General features: G+C 43.6%; 1 protein-coding gene across 6 annotated transcripts in view; it reads right to left on the bottom strand.

Moving 5' to 3' along the window:
• ADCY4 (adenylate cyclase 4) overlaps positions 1–12,459 on the bottom strand; it is a 183,414-nt gene that overhangs the window by 58,597 nt on the left and 112,358 nt on the right. For all 6 annotated transcript variants that reach the window (XM_068241582.1, XM_068241574.1, XM_068241565.1 and 3 more), the window contains exons 3-4: positions 4,872–5,069; positions 3,822–3,986 (exon numbers count right to left, since the gene is read on the bottom strand). In XM_068241582.1, coding sequence (XP_068097683.1) covers positions 3,822–3,986; positions 4,872–5,069 — 363 coding nt within the window. The remainder of the gene's footprint in view (positions 1–3,821; positions 3,987–4,871; positions 5,070–12,459) is intronic.

The raw sequence follows: 12,459 nt of genomic DNA, 5'->3' as shown, positions 1-12,459 counted from the left end.
ACCTGCAGTCGCTAGCGTTCATGCTGAACACTAGCGATTGCTGAATCGCAAAACCGGCGATTCCCCGACGTTTTGCGGCCGCGATTTTGCTATGCACTGCATAGCAAAATCGCGGCAAATATCGCTCCGCCGCGCGTTCGCGTTCGGGTAAAAAACGAATCGCGGTAGTGGAAATGACCTACCGCGATTCCTATGTTAAAAAGCAAACCGTAGCGATTGTAAAATCGCTAGCGGTTTGCGACTTTGCGATTCAGCCAGTGCAAACGCGCTGGTGGAAAAGGGCCCTGAATGTATTTCAATGGCATCACATTTTTTTTTAAGTTTTTTTCCATTTAGGGATCTTTTTCTTTCATTTTAAAATTGCCCCTTGCGACTCGTATTTAACCACTTGAGTACCAGCACCCTCTGCCCCCTTAAGGACCAGAGGGTGCTGGTACAGTAAACCGCCGGTTCCCGACGAATCGCCGCTAAAATCCGCCAGTCACGTCGCTCTGTCCCTGCCGCAGGCTGCTCTCTCTGCCGTAGCTATGACGGCAGAGCACTGTGCGCCGGTCAGGAGCCGCTTTCATTGGCTCCTGACTCTGTCACTCCATGTAAGCCAATGGGAACGGCTTACAGGAATGACAGGGCCAGGAGTCAATGAAAACGGCTCCTGCCCGGCTCACAGTGCTCTGCCGTCATAGAGGGCAGCTGATTGCGGCGGAGACAGAGCGGACAGCGCGGCGGGGACGGGCGCGCGGTGAATAGGACGTAGAGTTTACGTCCGGTCAGAACCGCAGCGCCCCCTGCCCGCCGTAGATTTCAACTACGCCGGTCCGCAGGTAGTTAAAGGGCAACTGAAGAGAGAGTTATATGGATGCTGCCATGTTTATTTCCTTTTAAGCAATACAAGTTGCCTGGCAGCCCTGCTGACCCTCTAATACTTTCAGCCATAGACCCTGAACAAGCATGCAGCAGATCAGGTGTTTCTGACATTATTGTCAGATCTGACAGATTGGCTGCCTGCTTGTTTCTGGTGTTATTCACACACTTCTTCAGCCAAATAGACCAGCAGGGCTGCCAGGCAACTGGTATTATTTAAAAGGAAATAAACATGGCAGTTCTATACTCTTCTTACTTCAGTTGTCCTTTAAGGCTTAGGCCCGGTTCAAATTGGCGTTTATTTGCGGACCGCAGCTGGACCGCAAACGGAACGGAAGATTAAGGGTCCATTGTTAATTAATGGACCCGTGCGCACTCGTCCGTTCCTCCGGATCCGGATGCGGCCTGCGGTCTGGAATTTTCCAACATGCTCCAATTTTCCGGACCGGTCCTCTGTCCACCGCCGCCGGACAAGAAATCCAGCACAACAGGAACTGAGGGGAAACGGAAGTGCGCAACACACTTCCGGATGTAAGCCGGACGTCCTACCCCACTTCCTGTGGGGTTCTCTATGGTGCAGGCGGCCATGTGGATGTACCCAGCGCCGGACAGCCCCCAGCCTCTCCACAGCCACCCCAGAACACATCGGAGGACAGGGAAGGACCTGACCATCCAGACGCAGGGCCCTGCGGGACGAGGAGGATGATGTCCGCACAGCAGGCTCTCCCCAAGAAGGACTCCAGCGCTTTTTCAGACCTTCCAGGCCCCTCTTTGAAAACGGAAACGGATCCAGGACACATGAAGAACTGAAGAAGATCCGGAAGAGAACTGAACGTGACCTGACCGGATCCTGATGGCCTCCTGATGTTCCCAGAACGGACCGGACCCGTGCCACCGGTAAGTATTTCATTAAACCGCAAGTGTGAACCGGGCCTTAAGTTAGATACATTTTTATGTACAATAACTTCATTGGTATGCACAGCTAAGTTTGAAATGCTTACTTTCTGTGTAAATATCAGATGCCGCTTAGCTGGAGTGACCAGCAGTCTATGTTATGTTCAAGCTCTTCCCTAAGTGTGTTTAAATGCAGAAAAACGCGAAAAGTTTTTTCATAACAGCTAATGTAATTGATACAGAAAACTGGCAAAATGTGCAGGATCATGATGCAGAATGTCAGGTTTTTTCGGAGCGCGAAAAACACATTAAGTGTGAACTAGTCCATTGATTAACACGAATTCTCAGTTTTTCTGTGCATAAAACGCAGTGTGTTCCCTGCCTCATACCCCTAACACTGCTGTAATTCTGCATAACCAAGTTGGTGATGTACAGCTGAAACACTAGTAGTCCAACCCTCCAGTAGACCAGTTTTACTCAAGGTCTGTAAGTGTCTTAAAGGACAACTGAAGTGAGAAGTATATGGAGTCTGCCATATTTATTTCCTTTTACACAATACCAGTTGCCTGGTAGCCCTGCTGGTCTATTGGTATTCAGCAGTATCTGAATAATGTCAGAAACAAGCATGAAGCTAAACTTTCAGATCTGACAATAATGTCAGAAACACCTGATCCGCTGCATGCTTGTTCGGGGTTTATGGCTAAAAATATTAGAGGCAGAGGATTAGTAGGAAAGCCAGTCAACTGGTATTGTTTAAGAGGAAATAAATATGGCGGCCTCCATTTCTCTCTCGCCTCAGTTGCCCTTTAAGTGTGATCTCAGACAAGCAAGCTGAGAAGAGCATGATGTAATAATGCCAATGCTCCCTAGTGCAAGGCACACTAGTATAGACCTCCTGCATTACTTTTCTTGAAGTAAGCTTTTAAAAATGTTAAACAGAGATTACATCTAAATGGTGGCTCATATAAACCCTAATCTTTTAATCTGTAATCTTGGAATTCTGGTTTAACAGCCATGACAATTTTTATGTTATTCTGCGTTAGCTCGTGCAGCCCAGACTTAAGGGGCCCATACACTGCTCGATTTCAGCCATCGATCGGCCGCAAATCGGTGCACGATTGATCAATTTGTGGCCTATTTCGATAGATTTGATCTATCTGACAGGATGGAAAATCTAGGTCGACCTGCTACTGGCAGCAGATCGATTGGCCCGTAGATTTGCACTGGATCTAATGGTGCAATAAAGCATTTAGATCGATTTTCAATAGATTTCCAATAGATTTCAGACTGAAATCTATTGGAAATCTGTTCCTAGTGTGTGGCACACGTCAGATAGAGTCCTGTTATATGCGACTTGACAGGCATCTGACAGAAATCTATCTGATGGTTGAATCTGCTGCAAATCTATCAATGTATGGTCACCTTAAAGCCCCATCTACACCATACAATTTTTTGTGCCATTCGATTCAATCCGACATGTCCGATCGGGATTCGACTCGATCGGAAGTGTGATCAATTTGCCAATGTTTTGCAATGACATTCGACCACATTATCGAAACAAATCGAATCCCGATCGGACATGTCGGATTGAATCGAATCGAAACGATGAATCGAATACAAAAGTGTATGGTGTAGATGGGGCTTTAGAGGTTACAAGCAGTTTTATAATGATTTGACATGTTGCTATAAAATGGCAGCTACAAACTGTCTGTAACATTATGTACGGAACAAAGAAGCTTACATTTATGAAAGTAGCAGAGCAGTGTTAATGGTACGATTACTGGCTAATATTACTGATGTTGCACAGAGTTCTCAGTTAATTAGAGGAAATTAGTTTTATCTGGGACGTTCTAAAAAAAGAATTAAAAGCAGTTAAGATATATTTTCCATTTCTGACATTTTAATGTACATTCTTAAAGGATAATTGTATCACCAAATAGAGCCTTGAGGCCCCATGCTAGAAAAAAAAAAAAAAAAAAAAAAAAGAAAGTAAGTAAGATCCCCCTGTTTCTGTGTTCCCAATTTCTTTTAGCACATAGTTCTATAAAAGAAAAACCCTTTCCTACCTGTAAGGCAAAAGTTCCAGCAGGCTGCTGGCTGGATGACGACACATAGACACTCAGGACGATGATATGTGACACTGAGCAGGTAAATCCAGCAACGATTGCTCCTTTCATACATAGGGGTAGCATGGTGTACAGGCTGATTGTCACAAATAATGTCCAATACACCTGTATACAACAATGACATCACATAATTTTTGATTAGCTGATTAAAATAACTTTTGGGCCTCATCTCATCGCTTTTGATTATTGATATCGAAGTTGTTTCTTTGTCAATGGACATGCTCCTGTTGCACTTCTGGTTTGTTGCTACCTGCTGGTGATTCTAGAATGTGAAATATAGGCACTCCTTATTTGCCGACAGTCTCCACCGAGGAAGCAGGTGGGAAAACACAGATTCTAGCATATATGACCTAAATCTCTGTGGTGGATTTTGTCTGAAGCTTCTCACAAAATGTCCAGAGGTCTGTGGCCACCCCTACCTGTGTTGCCGTGACCAGCCCCAAGCTCAGTGACCACCTATCAGGACTTCTTTGGACAGCCACAGCAGTTTTGCTGAAGGGGGTAGGGGGTAACAATAGTGCCCATTTTCCCACTAACAGGTGAGTTATTCACTTGTTTGCTGATGCTATCATTGGGTACAATGAGGATTAAATTAACTGTATTGCAAACGTAACTTTAGGCCGTCTTTCATTGTTCAGCAATTTGTTAGCCCCTGTATATACACTGTACAATCTGAAGCCTAGGGCTGGGCGCTGCCTATGCTAAACTGCTCAAGAAGATAGAAATGGCCTAAAAAGATATGGGTGACAGAACTGCAAGGAGTTCCCGTATTGTAGTGTTATCCCCAAATTTTGAAACTATAGGGCCCAATAGCATACTAACACAGTCTGGATGTGGGATTAAGTAACACCGCCCCAGTATTGTATAACATGTAACGTTTATAAGTAATTTAACTAGCTTCACCATTTCTGTTCATTAGTAATTTATTGGCATAAGGTGCAGCCATATTACTTTCCTTCAATCACACTTCAATCATAATTTCTCACTTACCTGGTCCCATGGAGTGACATCACCGCTAGTGAAAATGAATACGTAGCCCATGGCAACCAAACATCCCCAGATGAAGACGGCCAATAACTTTATTCCCTTTTGCACCACAGTTTCTATGCATACCAGAATGAAGAGAATCGCAAACACTCCCAAAGCACAGAAAATGGTTACTAGGAAGCCCACATTGTCTGAGAAGGCCTGAAAATATAAACATGACATGATGTCACCACACCCATCACAACTCAACACACTTTTACTGTGTACAGTCAACATCTCAAATACAAATTTCTTTGATCCAGGACATTCTAGAAACTGGCACTAGTGGTAGCTAACAGAAGGCCACATGTACCAACCTAACCAGTGTTCTCTAAAGACCTATTTTGACACTTTTTGTTTATTACAAACAAGAATATATATAATGAAACTGGATAAAGTTCAAATTAATTTTTTTTACTTATGATTTAAAAAAAAATGTCTCTGAAGAAAAGCCATCTCCACATCCTGTATTGGCTATGCATAGTTTCTTTTTTTGCCATTCTTGTGGACCTTTCATGAAAGGATGACTACACTAACACATTTGTTGAGAAAAAGTAATTCCTTCACTTCAGTCCTTCATGACCCAGTATTAATGTCACACGTAATTTCAAAGTCAATTGTGGAACTGATGAACACAGACCGGAACAAACCTTGTCAAAGCTGGTAGTGTTAGAACTTCCTGCCAGACACTCAGTTTGTGCAGTAGTGGAAAACAAGCAACAATTGTTCTTGCGCTGTGCTGTTAATTACTACTGCTGGGAATGTAACTGAAAACTAGTGCAACACAGAGTACAGATTAGACTGTAGAAAATTAATGCAACTCAGGCTGTCAGGTTTTTAGATTTACAGCTGACTGCAAAGGCAATTTTTAAAACCATTACATTACAAAAACATTAGTGCAGCACTGATATGTGCTTATAGCAAAGTTTTAGGAAGACTAGAATTCCTAGTCTAGAAAGACTGTTGCAAAGAACTTAAAAGCAAACCTAAAACCACAACAGATGCAAAAGAAACACAGGATGACAATCTAGAAGTTCTACCAATTTTTACACTTCGCTTACATGGAGGCCTTCTCTTTCCTTTTTTTGTTTTAAATATTAATTTTATATCAATATTTAAATAAATTCTATTTATATTAAGATTGTGTTGTCCCCTAGATAAATTCCGTTGACGTAAAAGGGCGTGCGTGGCCGAGGACATTCGAGTAATTTGAATTATGGCTATAGCGGACTGAGTGAGTAATTTGGGCACTGGCAAAAGCACATGGAGCACAAATTTACCATAATTTGTCTGCCAGCACTAGCTGGAAGCCGACTTGCATCTTACTCCCACTGTACGCCTTGGAGGGGGAGAACAGTAATTCATGGAAATTTATAACCGCAGGGAGAGCCATTTTTCAGCTTCACTTTGCACCAAAATTTCCTGACGCCCTTTTTACATGTAAAAAAAATTCCATGTTTGTAATTGTGATGCACTTGTGCACCACCTTCTGATTCCATGCACAAACAAAATGTACTCCATGTGAACTCAGGCGCTAAGTGAAGAGGAGAGAGGTGGGAGGTACGGCTGGATAGGACACAGAATGTGTTGGGAAAGGAAGGGGAACGGGAGGATTAGGGGTGAGGAATGGGTGGGAATATACAGTGGAAGGCTGAAAAGTTCTGCCTCATTCTGTTTCTTGCTCAGTTGTCCCACATGTTGCCACAGGACTGTGGGGACTAGGGGAGTGGAAAAAAATAATAGAAACACCTCAGACAGCAAAACAGTTTCACTAAGGCCTGGTTTGTACAATATGCTCTTTGCAGGTCATTTGCAATCTGCAAAACGCTAGGACACCAGCAACATAATGCACATTATAGCAATACATTTTCATTGGTGATTTAGGCCCAAATACACACTTCCGGCCTGCTGCATTTTTTGAGCATTTGTGCTAATGTTATATGCAATGATAGTGCTAGAAAATTGTTTTACTTGCTTTAAGTGATTTTTTGTGTGTTTTAGTTTTAATTCTCTTTCTACTAACAAAACTGGCAAAACGCAAATGCAGTTGCACCGTGAAAAACAAAAATAAACACATGAAAAATCCAGATCACATTGCAGTGCGTTTGGAAAATGTGCTTCAATAAAAGCCACTTCAGGTAAGCTTTAAAAGGGTTTTCTAATCAGGAATGCAAAATGTACAGGTTTTTTTTAATTTTTTTTTAATTAGTTTTCCATAAGCATGTAGGGCTCTGACAGCCTCTGCCATTACAGAAAACTCATTTTGAAGCTCCACAGACCAAATAAGAACAAAATCACCTTTCTACCACTGGTGCTTATAACCCTACTAAACCTTGGCACAAGTTTGGTGCCAGGGTTTTCAGTGCAAGAACTTTTAACACAGTGCTGGGAAAATTCCAGATGGCTCCAAACCTCTGAGTGTGTCCCCATTTGAGGTCAATAGTACTGGCTCATGAAAAAAAACCATCTGGATCTTGCACTGGAAAAACTGGCTCCTTAAATTTCATACTAATTTTTCCACCTCTGTATTAAACCTAAAGGCCCACTGAATTACGATCAATTATGATCTTCTGCAAAGACTACATGCATGACTGCAGATGGTAGTCAAGGCAAAGGTGTTTTCTGGTCTATTATGTACAGATAAAGAAGAAAACACTATCATGAACAACTTTAAAATACATGTACGGTACATACATACATATACAAGCATATGATGTAATTCTTTACCAAAGCACTGTAAATGACATTCTCTCCAGGTAGCTAGAGTACATTTAGTAAAATAACATTTGCATTCGGGTTTCAGGAGATGCATATACTATAGTTAGAATATCAGTAATACCTCCTTCCAAAGCAAACTCCAATCTATTTGCCTATTGCCAAAGCATAACCAAATCTATACTTCTAACACTAACGCCCCTCCCAAAGTAAACTCTTATATGCACAAAGCTGGGTACACACCTGCCATGAATGTCACCCAGCAGGGATTAGGACTTTAGTCCTCGGCTGACAGTTCAGGCAGAATTCTGTACAGATAAGCTAGTGTCACGTTCTGTTGCTATGGAGATGGAGGAGAGCCAATGGAGTTGTGCACGACGGAGAAGGCAAGGTGAGGAAGACAATGTCCTCAGCTGAATTGATGCGCTGTGACAAATCGACCACCGAGGCATCAAAGGGAGTCAGGGTTTTATGCCCAGTGAAGGTCTTATATACACTCCATGGTTGCAGATGTGGGAAAAGTTATGGCTATGAAAAATGTTGATCAATTTCTCAATCCTCAAGTATGTCATTAGCTAAGATGCACGCTAAATTAACAGGTCTGAAAGTGGGACACCTGTCTAAACATAATCTGACAGCATGAGGTTGGTTTTTAGTGACAATCAAAGGGAATCGCACCTTAAGAAGATACATCAGGAAACATATAATGTAGTTTTAATATAAAGTACAAAGTCCCACCAACACTGAACTGAACTGAAATGTAAGACTCCGGATGCGAAGCTCTTATTGCATGCGGAGTTGTTCAGTTATACAGGTAGCTTGGAAAAAAGTACAACAATATATGTCGAAAATTTGTAGAATTAACATCCGATTTGATAAACTTATTCTTGCTTTATTTTTTACGAGCTTCATAGGGGGTGAACCTCCCAAACTCTTGTGTTCAGAAAAACCTTCCACATTTGGCTCAACTTATACTGATAGCAGCTAGAAAAGTCGATTTTTAATAAACAGATCTCTCCCAGTGCACCCAAGTTGTGGGACCTGAAAGAAGTACTGTCACATATGTTGAACCAGAATAAGCTAGGGACACAGTTTCATAGACCAAGAGACTTTTTAGTATGGGAAAAAAGTATTACTGACATGTTTACTTCCCAAGAGATATGACGCATAAGGGAATCTTTCCAATATACAGAGTGGTATGCTATGAAATATCTCCAAGGAAAACTAGCTAACCTTAAAATGTTGTAAGGCAACATCAAACTAGCTGAACCTAAGCTATCTTGCTGGAGAGATAGTGACTGGGTGGCGGGGGAGGGAAAGGATGGAGAGAATGGTTTGTTGTATGAGCAAATTTGGATGTGATGGATACTGTATATTGAACATGGTATAATTCCAATTCTCTTGTATTGTTGGGAAAATTATTATTAGTACCGTATATTCCTGCGTATAAGTAGACTGGGCGTATAAGACGACCTCCCAACGTTTCCAATTAAAATATAGAGTTTGGCCTTTACTCGCCATATAAGACCATCCCTGTTCCAAAACACACCAAATATTTTTTAAAAAAAAAACATATATGTACTGGTGCTATGTATGAACAGATACTGGTGCTGTACTGTATGTGGTACCCAGTACATAACACTCTACAGGGGATTGACTGGTTGGATTGGTCAGCTCTCCCTCTCCATAAGTGGACTGCTGTGTAACGGGGACTGGTCAGCTCTCCCTTTTTATCACAGCTGTATGGAAGAATTGCCTGCGCCGCTTCACTACATTCCTCAGCAGCGAGATCTGAGAGGCGGTAACAGGATAGGACGATCCAGAGGGGTGGAAGTGGCGTGTTTTATGGGCACAGCGCAATCTCTTTCTTCCATACCCAGGTCATCCCAGACCTCACAGCATGAGCGATGAGCTCTCTCCCAGCATATGCAGTAATTAATCATCAGCATATCGCGTATGCGCATCACGTAAACATCAGCATGTCCCGTATGTGCATCACGTATCAGCATCATGTATCACCCGGCATCAAAGACACCCGCCGTATAAGACGACCCCCGATTTTTCTGAATATTTTCAAGGGTTAAAAAGTAATCTTATACGCCAGAATATACAGTATTTATATAGCACCGACATCTTACGCAGCGCTGTACAGAGTATATTGTCTTTTCACTTTACCGTCCCTCAGGAGGGCTCACAATCTAATCCCTACCATTGTCAAATGTCTATGTATGTATCTTGTAGTGTACATGTCAAAGTCTAGGGCTAATTCAGGGGGAAGTCAATTCATTTATGCATTTTTTGGGATATGGGAAGAAACTGGAGTGCCAGGAGGAACCCCAGGCAGACATGGAAAAAACATACAAACTCTGTGCAGATAGTGCCCTGGCTGGGATGAACCAGGGACCCAGCTAGCTCTCCACTACAGCACCATGCTGCCCAGGAGAAAATGTTTTGCGAAACTAATTTTCAATAAAATATGTTTAATATGCATATGGAACTCAACACTAACCTCCCTTCCATAGCATACCTCTTATACACCTAATCTCATCGCTATATACCGGTACCCTGGCGCCGCATAGCTGACATCTGGAGCTTGGCAATATAGTAAACCACAGTTAATCTGGCGCTTCTTATTATTACTAAGACGTTATGGACTTGTCTATCTACTTTCTGCACCGTATTCTGGAGACTGCGCTATACCACTATCCGTCAAAGGTCCAGAGCCATCAGATTACTAATGTCCTGTTATGTGACAGCTGCATTGGTAAAGAAAAGTCATTTACAGTAGAATATACTCTGTGACAAATACATTTTCATGTATGTGTACACACGCATTTACATGTTACAGTTTTTGTCATGACAATAGTCCTTTAAAGGAATACTGTAGGGGGGGGGGGTTCGGGGGAAAATGATTTGAACTTACTCGGTGCTTCTAATGTCCCCCTTCAGACATCCTGTGCCCGCGCAGCTACTCACTGATGCTCCGGCCCTGCCTCCGGTTCACTTCTGGAATTTCAGACTTTTAAGTCTGAAAACCACTGCACCTGCGTTGCCATGTCCTCAATCCCGCTGATGTCACCAGGAGTGTACTGCGCAGGCACAGACTATTTTGGGCGTGTGCTATACACTCCTGGTGACATCAGCAGGAGCGAGGACACGGCAACGCAGGCGCAGTGGTTTTCAGACTTTAACCACTTGCCGACCGCACGCTTATACCGTGCGTCGGCAAAGTGGCAGCTGCAGGACCAGCGACGCAGTACTGCGTCGCCAGCTGCAGCTTAATTAATCAAGAAGCAGCCGCTCGCGCGAGCGGCTGCTTCTTGTCAAATCACGGCGGGGGGCTCCGTGAATAGCCTGCGGGCCGCCGATGGCGGCTCGCAGGCTAGATGTAAACACAAGCGGAAATAATCCGCTTTGTTTACATTTGTACGGCGCTGCTGCGCTGCTGCGCAGAAGACAGCCTGTCACTGGCTGCACAGGACGGATAGCGTCCTGTGCAGCCCAGATCTCCGGGGGGAGCAGGTAGGAGAGGGAGGGGGGAGAATGTCGCCGCGGGGGGGGCTTTGAGGTGCCCCCCCCGCAACATGCCAGACAGGAGGAGCGATCAGACCCCCCCTGCACATCATCCCCCTAGTGGGGAAAAAAGGGGGGCGATCTGATCGCTCTGTGTGGCCGCGGATCTGTGCTGGGGGCTGCAGAGCCCACCCAGCACAGATCCAAACAAACAGCGCTGGTCCTTAAGGGGGGGTAAAGGGTGGGTCCTCAAGTGGTTAAAGTCAGAAATTCCAGAAGTGAACCGGAGGCGGGGCCGGAGCATCGGTGAGTAGCTGCACGAGCACAGGATGCCTGCGGGGGACCATTAGAAGCCCCGGGTAAGTTCAACTCATTTTCCCCCGACCCCCCTACAGTATTCCTTTAAAGACCAAAGTCGAAAAACATTAAGTTCAAACTAACTACAGTACAATATATGAACAGGGTAGATTCTCTTTTTTTAACATACTTAGAAATGCTGTAGTATATGGCCATTTAGTACAACAGTCACAGGCTGACATGATTTTTTTCTAGGAAATATCTACCTCTGTGCAGACACACCACATAAAGTGATTTTTTTTTTTAAACTGCACTACAAAAGAGATTTTATATTTTGTTTTCAAAACATTTTTATTAGCAGAAGACGTGTTAAACAAACAGGGTTAATGGCGTTAAGTATACAACCGCATTTTGAAATGTTTTCTAAGTACTCGTAGGCCCCGTTCACACTGCACGCGTTTCCATCTGTGTTTCGGGAACGCGTGCAGGAGGCTAACACGCACAACATCAGACAGCGCATAGACAGCACTGTCTGATGTTCACACTGCATGCGTTTCCATCTGTGTTTCGGGAACGCGTGCAGGAGGCCAACACGCACAACATCAGACAGCGCATAGACAGCACTGTCTGATGTTCACACTGCATGCGTTTCGGACCTGTGCGGTCCGGGAACGCATGCTGCACGCATTTTTTTCAAAACCGTGTGGCTGACCCATTCACTTTCAGTGAATGGGATCAGCCATGCAACGCATACAAACGCGTATGGCGTGCGTTCGTATGCGTTGCGTTCTGAACGCACGGCCGTCCGCGTTCGGAATGTGAACGGGGCCTCAGTGTTTAGTCAACAAGTGACCCTGTACAGGGTCTTAATGATGCTTATAAGAAAAAAGCCAGTACAAAATGCCAAACAACTGAAAGTAAAACTACACAGAACAATATATATATATATATATATATCATAAAAGCAAACTAGAAAAAAAAAATCTATTCCCAACTTTTTCAACAGGAAAAGCTGCTTGCAGGATAT

Source organism: Hyperolius riggenbachi, chromosome 1 (genome assembly GCF_040937935.1).
Source record: "Hyperolius riggenbachi isolate aHypRig1 chromosome 1, aHypRig1.pri, whole genome shotgun sequence".
NCBI lineage: Eukaryota > Metazoa > Chordata > Amphibia > Anura > Hyperoliidae > Hyperolius > Hyperolius riggenbachi.
Note: the sequence above shows the minus strand (reverse complement) of the source record. Positions and strands in the feature narration are given on the sequence as shown.